Source organism: Vespula pensylvanica, chromosome 22 (assembly GCF_014466175.1).
Source record: "Vespula pensylvanica isolate Volc-1 chromosome 22, ASM1446617v1, whole genome shotgun sequence".
NCBI classification, from domain to species: domain Eukaryota; kingdom Metazoa; phylum Arthropoda; class Insecta; order Hymenoptera; family Vespidae; genus Vespula; species Vespula pensylvanica.
Window position 1 is genome coordinate 507,976 of NC_057706.1, and position 9,975 is coordinate 517,950.

Genomic DNA, 9,975 nt, shown 5'->3' on the forward strand with positions numbered 1-9,975 from the left:
GCGCCCCCCTGCGATGGTGGAGCAAATCAGTGAAAGAGCGTCGCAGTTGCTCCAATCCGATTAAATGTTCAGGTCGTGCTTTAGGACGCTTGCTCGAATATTTGAATTGTTCGAAAGTTTGATAATTCGATAGGTTCTTTTGGAATCGTTCATCGTACGCACATTCAAGTTTACAAGAATTTCTTTCTTTTTTGCAATCGATATACTTGTTCCATGGGTGATATCGTTAAAGCGGATTGATAATTGAACGTTATTTTTTAGCAGCTTGACGAGCGTCGTATTACAGCATGGCGGTTGCGTTTAAATACAACGGTCGGAAGTAACGAATTTTACGTATGTGTGTAGTGCTAAAGAATCTATAAACTTTTTGTGACATTTTGTCAGAAACAGAGATATATAAAGAATAAGTTATTCGAAGTGCCAGTACCACATTTCAGTAGTTTGGAAATTGTTGTACGGTCATCCTTAAGTATTAAGATAACAAAAAATCGCGAACAATGGATCCGTGGATTCAAGTAAGTCCCAAGTATAATAGAAAGTACATATCGTCGGATTATATCAGTGATAAAATTTTTAATTCATATAATGCTTTAAGTATATGATTTCATTTTTTTTATTTTATTGTCTACTTTATATAATTTTATATGTTATTAGTATTATTTGTTTTATTTTAATTTTTGCAATAGCATTTAAAAATATTATAGTACTTGTCATTCCATATTTAATATTATTTACGTACAATTATAGTTATTTATCAGTTTTTTTACTCTCTAATATCTCTCCTTCTTTCTCTTTAATTTTTTCTTTTGATTTATTTATAGCGAATGTTAGAACGTGCTAAGGCAAGAGGAGAAAAGTTGAATATGCAATTGTCCAATGCTGGTCATGATGTTAGAAGAAGACGAAGTCCACTAAAAGATGCTAATGCAATTTTAGCACAAGCAGCAGGTATAATTTTATTTGAACTTGATATAATGTCATGTTTAAACTTAATACTTTGTAATGTTTGGTATTAAAAATTTATTTTGTAGTAAGCAAAAACAAAAGTCCGGCAAAATCTCCAATAAAATTAACAACAGAAGAATCTCCTAAAAAATCTGCAAGAAAATATAGTCCTTCCAAAACGATAGTTGAAGAAGAAACTAAACAGATTGGTAAAGAGAATGGTGATGTAGGTATAAGCAATGTCAAGTCAAAGCTACAAAGGCTGGGCAAGCTATATTCTGGTAAGTCTGAATGTGTGAACACCCACACAGTTCCTTTAAAACTGGTTTCTGATACTATCTCATTGTGTTTGTATATGGCATCTGTGGTACAAGTACACTATGTAACTCTCCTTATTTGATTTGCTTTTTATCAAGCTTAATATTATTGAATAATTTCATTAAAAAATTTTTTATTACATTGGCACATGTATTTTATTTCAATAGTTGTTGATTCTTTTTCTTATAATAAATTTTTAATATCGTACGATGAATTTATAACGATGTAAGAATTTGTTTTTCACACATAGAAGATACTAGCCGTGAGTTAAGCTCACCTATTCATAGAACGGAAGAAAAATTTTATACCGAAGAGGAACAAATAGAATTGAAATCAGCAAAGAAAGGTGCTAGGCTGGATAGATTGGCAGCTCTTGCTTCAACCATTAATAATTGGGAAGATGATTTATCGCATCCAACATTTGTAAGTATATATAAAAAATTGTAGTGTTTGTTATGAATAATCATTTATTGAAAATCCATAATTTGTAGACAAAAACAACATCCACTAAGGCGGAACAAATACAAGCTAAATTTAATGACAAAGCAAAGAATACAGCAGACCCACAACCAAGTACAAGTGGATGCAGTAAGTGGAATAGTGGTAGTAATTCTGAAGCTAGTTCAACCAGACAATTTAAGTGGGATAAAACTATGCTACAGAGTTTAGTAAGTATTTTTATTATATGTTATTTTTATATTCATTTCTAAAAATATATTCATAAAAAAAAAAATGACAAAATAATAATATAATCTTACAAAAGACTAAAGCTTTAGAAGGTTTTTCTGTGAAGTATATAATTGTATTATCTTTTATTATACAAGTAAAACATAATTTTATATATATATATATATAATATAAAACAAAACAAAACATAGTAGATTTATTAGATGGATATTTACAGGAGGCTCAAGGCTTTAGTCGTACGAAAAGCAATTGTCGTCTAGTGTATGACTTTAAGAGTTTTTCTCAGGAAACAGGAGCAGGCCCATCAAGTTCTCCATCCAAAAAACATACGAATTCCGTGCAAAAGCAAGAAGACAAACATATATCAAGCTCGAAACTTAACGTAGTAATAGAAGGCAAGGTGACAGACGATGAGAATCTGCATAAAAGTACAAACAGGACAGCTAAGGATGCCGAAAATACAAACTCAAATACACCAGAAAAAACAGTAAGAACTACAAATACCAATACAAACAATTCTAGAGTAACATCTAGATTTGGTTTTAATGGTTCACCCAAGAGTCCATTACCTGGTTCATCACCTGGTTCTGTGTTGAGTAAAGCTTCTATGTTTGAATCGCGAAATAATGATGGTAAGACAAAAGATCCAGCTCAAATGAGTCTTTCTGAAAGAAAAGCTCTTTTCGAAAAAAATAAGGATGAAGCTCCTTTAATTCCAAAAGCACCACTTACCATGTCTATACCACCTAGTAAATTACACGAGAAGGAATCGTCTAATTCACCATCCGGACATGGAGCAGGTATGTTATATGTATCATTATATATTTTATTTAAGATGCGGCACTTATAAGTATATAATTATATATTTTTCTGCAATAGATTTACCTGCAACCAATCGTAAAATTGAAAGTTCTAATCGAGTCGTTGCTCAGCGTGCTATATTTGAGCACGGTCACACTCAAGAATTAGAAAATAATATATTGCGTTCTGCCCAAATTGAAAGACAACGAGAATTAGATATGTTACGTTCACGTTTCAACACCAATAAAGAAATAGCGCAAGTTGCAGCTGGTTCTTGCATTAGAACAAGCGAAAGTAGTGAAGGGAAGTCTAATTCACCGAAGAATTCTCCAATTTGTCCTGTCAAACCTACACCAGCACTGGTAATACATCTTAATCTTGCAATTATCTTAAGACTCATATAAACGAAAATGATTTATAAAATTATTCAAAATTATAGGATAATGTTAACCCGCACGCACCACCACCACCACCACCGCCGCTTCCACAGTCAAAAAACTCGAACGGAAAACATAATTCGGAGCAAGAAAAATCATCACCAGTTAAACGACATGGTAAAGGTGCACGTTTCAAATTAAAAAAAAATTTCTTTTTTTATACAATTAAAATCGAATATAACTCTTTGATTTAACAAATATTTGATTTATTTTAAATTACAGGCAATGTACCAAGAATACAACAGATTGTGACATTATCAGATGCTAAGCGTATACGTGTGTGTCCTCCGAAATCTGGAGGCCTATATCCTAATCTTTCAGAAATTGATAACAACACAGGAACAGATACAGAATACACCGTCGATAGTACAGAACCAGCAACTGTTACTTTGGAAGAAAATACTACTGAGAGCGAATCAATTACAGAAGCCGAATATTACGTTCAAGTAAAACATATTATAATGCAAGAAAATAATGCAATCAACAAACAAAAGTATATTTATATTCTCACTTTTTTGTAGGACAACGAAACTGAATTAGACAGCGAAGAAGAAATTGAAGACGTAAACACTAGTTTGGGAAGAAGCATTTTGCGTGTAGTGAATCAACAGATTATGAGAAACAAAAAGGTAATACTATTTTTAATGAATTGATTTTTTTTGTCTTGGAAAATACGACTGAAATTATTATGATTTAATGCACTTTCGTATTTATAGAGATCGATTGAACCTGATCCAGATAGTACTACATCCGATATATCCGTATTAGATGAAATGGATGAATATTTGGACGAATGTCTTGCAGTACAAGAAAAAAATGTTAAAAACTTCTGTCAGGATGGACCAACACCTCCAAAAGTAAATAGAGGTGGAAAAAGTCCATCGTCTTCTTCTACTAGTTTTAAATACACTCATGGGTAAGATTTTCCCATATATCTCAAAATGAAAATTCGTTGTTTGCATAATTATATTTTAATTAAATTAATCTTTACCTTCTTAGATCACAATTTCGTTCTCCTATCAAATTCGTGACTCCGGAAAGGAGTGAAGAACCATGCATCGTAGAAGGCGATAATCATACTCCCTTAATGCACACCGTTAGTTTTTATAGGCGTCAACAATCAGAAGTGAGTAAATAATATTGCAATTTTTGGTCGTACATATAAAATAAATTTATTCATTTAACTCATACGTATTTAATTAATTTAAAATTATAGTTGCGAACACCGAAAGGTACCCCTTCTCGTTCGGTAACCAAAATTATAGACTCTGATTCTGACACTACGGAATCTGCAAAAGATGAAACAATGTTAGTGCAAGAAAAGGTGAAGCGTTTATTAGACGAAGTCTGCAAGCAGCAAACGATCATTGGTCAAGCTAGTCAAGCTTTAAATTTATGTAGTTCTACGATTGAATTTAATGGTTCTCAAGAACAAGTCGAAGGAGAAAGACTTCTGCTTATTGCTAGTAATTTCATCGTTTTTTATTATATCATTATCTTGATTAAAACTTTTGTAATTTTATAGTCCTTTATAATCGAAATATGATTTTTAAAATAGCTCATAGGAGACAAGCCGCACTAAACGAGGTTCAAAGATTAAAAGTTGAGGGTACATTGAGACCTGCTGTACCAGGCTCTCCAGAAATAGAAGATACCGGATCACTTACAGTGTCAGCCATTACATTACCATTGAGACGCGAATATTTACGAAGTATTGCTACAAGTAAGTATTAATCGTTCATTCTTGATATATTTTGTGAATAAATTTAACTGTCAAGATTTTGTAGATACGTGCCTTCATTTCGTCTGTTTGATACGTTACTTGGAGGAAGTGTTAACTACACCAGTGGTTCTTGCTGAATCAGGCGATTCTTGTCTACGCTTTCCTTCGACCTTAAAATTACAAAATTTGTATAGTGATTTTAAAATCACCGTCGAAATTTATTCTCTTCAAACTCAAGCTGAAATGCTTCCCCACGAAGTTAAGTATCACATTCATAACAATGGCGGTGGATGGAATTCTGGTAATAGTAGCAAAGATAATAAAAAGGTAAAATTAAATTTGTTTCTTTTCTTTCGCATTCGCGAAATGCTACTCTATATCTTATAAATCTATAATTTTTATAGCACGCGTCTAAAACGCCTAAAGAAAAGAAATGTTCAAAATTCGAAAATCGCTTGGTGATGCCAAACGTTCAAAGTCCGGCAGGACCTTCCGCAGTTCGATCTACTGCTTTTCATCTATCTGGTTATGTTGTTTTTAGTCTTAAAGAAGTACACCGTCAACAATTCACTTTAAATAAGGTATAACATGTCGTAAATTTAACAATAAATTCCAAAAGAAATCAATGAAAAAACGAGATAAAAAATACTTCAAATATATATTGTATTGTGTATTGCAGGTTCCACAGCAATCCCCGCTGGAAGGTCGATTGCAGATGCATGTGTCATGTGAACCCTCAATAACGGTAGAATATCATAACTTTCTTACAATATTTGAATATGTCTCTGGTTTTGGCATCTGGCAAAGAAGGTGGTGCCTGCTCAAAGGAACTACATTATCGTATTATAAGTACCCTTATCACGAGGGCAAGAAAACTCCTTTAGGAAGTCTCGATCTACGTGGTAATTATTATTTATTACATATATATATATATATATATATATATATATATTTTGTAATCGTTTATAAATATTTTTATTCCTTATCGTAGGTATTTCTACAAAAAATGTTGAATTAGCACCTCTCAGCATCTGCATGCGTGCCAATACAGTTTTACTTGAAACGAAAAGAGCAGCACAACCTGGTGATGTCGATAGTCTTATCATGGTAACAAATGGATCTGAAACAACTATTAGGTAAGTAGTAAATTATACATCCAAATAATAAATTGAAGATAATACTTAATATATGAGAATATTTTTACAGACACCTTTTCTCAGCCGATACAAAAGAAGATAGGCTAGAGTGGTGTTCAAAACTTAACAAAGTATTACATTTAATACGAATCTGGGGTGGTACCTCATGAATATAATATCGTAGAGTAACGAATGTTATATTGCAACATATACTTTTAGTAAATACTAGTAAAATATAATTTAGGCTTATTTAATGCGCGTATGCATTTATAAATAATGCAATAAATAGTTAAATTCTATTATATTTGTTACAGAATAGTAATGTTTTTCGTCGTAGAATGAAATAGTGAATATGAAAATATTTCTCTTAAATCTCAAATAATGAGATACGATATATAATTTAAACCGCGAAATAATGTACAATTTGAACATGATTTAACGTGTGTCTAAACGAATCCGATTGTTTAATTACTTTGATAAATTATTCTGCTTGTGTCTACAAGTATTACAACGTAATGTTCATTTCTCATACATACGTATCGGAAAGAGTCAGTCCATAAAACATAAATAAAAACCATAACGAATTCTTATCGCAAAGAAAAATTATTGAAAAACTCACGCGATATACATTTATATGATCTTTTAAGGAGAGAATATGTTACGTTGAAAATAATATATATGTTATTTTTATAAAACAAAATAATATATTAATATTTTTCAAATAGAATTCTCTTGCTATCATATATGAATATTATAGAAATATTTATCGTAATAGAACTATATTTTTTTTTGCTTTAAGAATTACTCTCTTATATTCATTGATTTCTCGTTCTCATTTTTTTTTATGCGAGTTGCATTTTTGACTTCATTTATATTACTTAAATGTAACATTACACGTATGCGATAGGCACGTTATTATTTTTTTTTTTACAAATGTTTAAGCGTATTAAATATTGGATTGATAAACTTAATTTCGAAGAACGTTGTGTCATGCTCAATTATACGTTTTTTTTTTAATGTTCAGACGAGTAACATTAATGTTTAATTATAACGACATATTACTAACGTATTGTAAATAGTCGAATTATGATGAATTAATGCGGTATAGTGATTAATTAATATATATATATATATATGTGTATGTATATACATATATATATATATATATACATATCTATACATATATATATATGAATTTGAATATATATTCATAAATATTTACATACTTATATTTTTACATACCTTCACAAATTTTTGTACCTTCGCCTTATATGTATACAGATCTTTTAATATAAGATATAAAGATATTTCTTTATATGTACGAGTAAGTTCATGCACATTTTTTTTTTTCTTTTTAATAGACCAATTAAATATATTACTCTTACGAATTCTTCATGTATAATAAAAAAAATTCAACTTGTTACATAAGCAGTACAAATGATTTGAATTTTGTTAAAAAGAAGAAAATGTTTCTCAGTTTTGGATATGTTTAGGAAGGACATTGCGATATAAATAAAAATTCCGTATACAAGTTTATATGCATATGCTGCATTATTATTACAGATACAAGTAGGTACATGTAAAAAAAAAAAAAAAGGAAAAAAGTGTGTCTTGTAATGTAATATTTGCGACGCTAAAATGAACACTACGCCGTCGTCTCGATGAGTTTGCTTAGAACGAACTCTTGGATGTCTCTCGTTCAAAGTGTTTGTTGGCAGTTTATAAGTGTTACATCATGTATCGTATCTGCGGAACGAGCACGTTGCGTCGCGAGAAGCACGTGAGCGTATAAGATCGTAGAACATTTGCATACTTTGCTCCACGCGATACATCTCGATATATCTCGAGGAAAATTATTTCCGAATTGAATCGCGAGAAATTGTGAATTTTTCTTTCTTTCTTTCTTTCTTTCTTTTTTTTGTCCGTATAAAACAAATCCCTACGTATAAAAAAAAAAAAAAAGAAAAAAAAATATCATCGAGGCTTCGATCGTTGATATCTCGCGCGACGTGTTACGTAAGAAAGTACGACTCGGCGGGAATGTAATCCTAAAAAGAAAAAAAAAAAAGACAGAAGAGGAAGAAGCACGGAAGAAAAGAAGAAAAGTAATGAGAAAGGAAGAGAAGAGAAGGAGAAAGGAAACGAAGAAAATTTAAGATCGAAAGCAACGATCGAAGCCTTCGCGGAGAGGAGAACTTCGCACTTGTGATTCGCGCGTCTCGCAGCGTACATGGAACATACATGTAAAGACGGAATATTGTTTATGCGCTTTTATGTATGCGGGTATGTCGGAAAATCCTAAGTGACGTGTTGTTAGCGTAAAATTCCTTCGGCTCCTCGAGTCCTCTTTCTTTATTTCGAAACGAGCTGAATGTTAGGATGGAAACCGTCCTTGTCGGCAGTGTAATCGACCCTAAAATCAAAGACATGGTTCTATCGTTGTTTCAAATTTTCTTTTTATTTTTTAATACTCTTTTTTCTCTCTTTCTTTCTCTCTCTCTCTCTCTCTCTCTCTCTCTCTCTCTCTCTCTCTCTCTCTCTCTCTCTCTCTCGTCTATTGAACTTTCTTTCTAATTTAATAGAATTTTGCTTGTACCTGTACGTATGACCGTCCGGAGATATGAAAGAAAAGCTACCCGTGACGGCTAATTCCTCGTCGTCCGTACCCTCGTTTCTAAGCTCCGCTGTTTCGTCTCTTTTTTGTCCATCGCTTTGCTCGTAACTAAAGTGATATCCACCTACTCCGATATTGTTCACTTCCTCCTGCTTCACGATCGTGATGTCGTTCGGGTTACCTTGCGGTGCTGCGAGACTCGCGACTAAAAGAGTCGCCAGAACGATGACCTGCGTGTTAAAAGACTATTATCAAGTATTGTAACGTTAACATTTGTTACTAACTCCTTTGTTTCTTTTTACGAAACGTCAAAGTCTATAGAAAAAAGAAAGAAAAAGGAATCGAAGGTGCTAGATATTACGAAAAAAAAAAAAAAAAAAAAAGAAAACGAAGTAAAAGGAGAAAAATACGCGTAATCGGATTCACTTTATCCCGTTGAAATAATCGTTCAATAAAAAATTATTCGTGTATGAAAGCTCGATATTGGACGGACGAAAGATCGATCGATAATGATTTTCACCGAGAGAATTTGAAGAGACGTTAAAACTTGGTTTCCTCTTTCGAACGTCTGGATTACACGCGAGAGCTCGTGCGCGTTGTCTCGCTCGCACGCACAAACGTCACAGATCCTCTTCACTTTCACTGTTGCGCAAAAAAAAATTTGGATGCTGCTTCGGGAATCGATCAAGTCGTCCTCGTCGTTGTAGTCGTAATCGTTGCCGGCGGCTTTCGTTCCCACGAATTTTTTCGATACACGATCTCGGACCAATCGTTTCGTCTCTAATACAATATATATATACAATATATATATATATTTTTCTCTATTTTTTTTTATTTATATATATATATCCGCGTTCCTTTTTTCTTTCTTTTTATTTTAATTATCTCTCCCTCTCTCTCTCTCTCCTTCTGTCTCTTTACTCATAATCGCACGCACCGTCTTCATTATAAGATTTCTTTTAGTACGTTCGGAGTAAACGTCTTCTTTGCACCCTTTCGTCCTTTAACGACGAACCGATACGTGATACCAGGGATATGCGGTACATCTGCCTTTATATAGTCGGAAAATCGCAATAGATGCATCCCCCCACTCGCGATGGCCTCCGAGATTCATTTGATCGCTACTCCCCCTCGTGCTTGCTTGCTTCTGCCCAGGATGCATCCGCGATGCACCACGATGCACCGCGAGCGCTATTCGACGCGCATTCGTCCATCGATGGTAGAAACGCGTTTGCTTTGCCTTACTCCTCTGAGTAAGACCACCTTCGTACTCAAGATCGTCCTTTATTTCGTAATCTATGATAAGACTCATCG

The 9,975-nt window shown here is 33.0% G+C and overlaps 2 protein-coding genes across 4 annotated transcripts; one reads left to right on the forward strand and one right to left on the reverse strand.

The window, feature by feature from the left end:
• The first annotated feature begins 10 nt into the window (after nt 1–10).
• On the forward strand, nt 11–7,145 carry LOC122636451 (anillin-like). Of its 3 annotated transcripts, XM_043827662.1 has the most exons (20): nt 49–154; nt 262–515; nt 822–948; nt 1,032–1,226; nt 1,514–1,686; nt 1,755–1,931; nt 2,168–2,750; nt 2,830–3,113; nt 3,191–3,311; nt 3,411–3,634; nt 3,710–3,817; nt 3,905–4,104; nt 4,188–4,314; nt 4,405–4,654; nt 4,747–4,911; nt 4,976–5,238; nt 5,316–5,492; nt 5,591–5,813; nt 5,903–6,047; nt 6,118–7,145. In XM_043827662.1, the coding sequence occupies exons 2-20, from the start codon at nt 498–500 to the stop codon at nt 6,215–6,217; spliced, it is 3,660 nt and encodes a 1,219-aa protein (XP_043683597.1). In that variant the 5' UTR covers nt 49–154; nt 262–497; the 3' UTR covers nt 6,218–7,145. The 3 variants fall into 3 exon arrangements, with proteins under 3 accessions (XP_043683598.1, XP_043683599.1, XP_043683597.1); XM_043827663.1 differs by having other exon boundaries at nt 11–515; nt 3,191–3,305; XM_043827664.1 differs by having other exon boundaries at nt 36–515; nt 2,237–2,750.
• Nucleotides 7,146–7,573: 428 nt separating this feature from the next.
• Nucleotides 7,574–9,751, reverse strand: LOC122636457 (flexible cuticle protein 12-like). Its single transcript, XM_043827671.1, has 3 exons — nt 9,599–9,751; nt 8,644–8,891; nt 7,574–8,460 (listed from the first exon to the last, which is right to left on the reverse strand). The coding sequence occupies exons 1-3, from the start codon at nt 9,605–9,607 to the stop codon at nt 8,400–8,402; spliced, it is 318 nt and encodes a 105-aa protein (XP_043683606.1). The 5' UTR covers nt 9,608–9,751; the 3' UTR covers nt 7,574–8,399.
• Between the last annotated feature and the right edge of the window lie 224 nt (nt 9,752–9,975).

Coding starts and splice junctions, on each gene's coding strand:
- LOC122636457 (XM_043827671.1), bottom strand. Junction 8,461..8,643: donor CCGGACGGTCATACGTACAG/GTACAAGCAAAA, acceptor CTTTGATTTTAG/GGTCGATTACACTGCCGACA.
- LOC122636451 (XM_043827662.1), top strand. Junction 1,932..2,167: donor AAACTATGCTACAGAGTTTA/GTAAGTATTTTT, acceptor GGATATTTACAG/GAGGCTCAAGGCTTTAGTCG. Junction 3,312..3,410: donor AGTTAAACGACATGGTAAAG/GTGCACGTTTCA, acceptor TTTAAATTACAG/GCAATGTACCAAGAATACAA.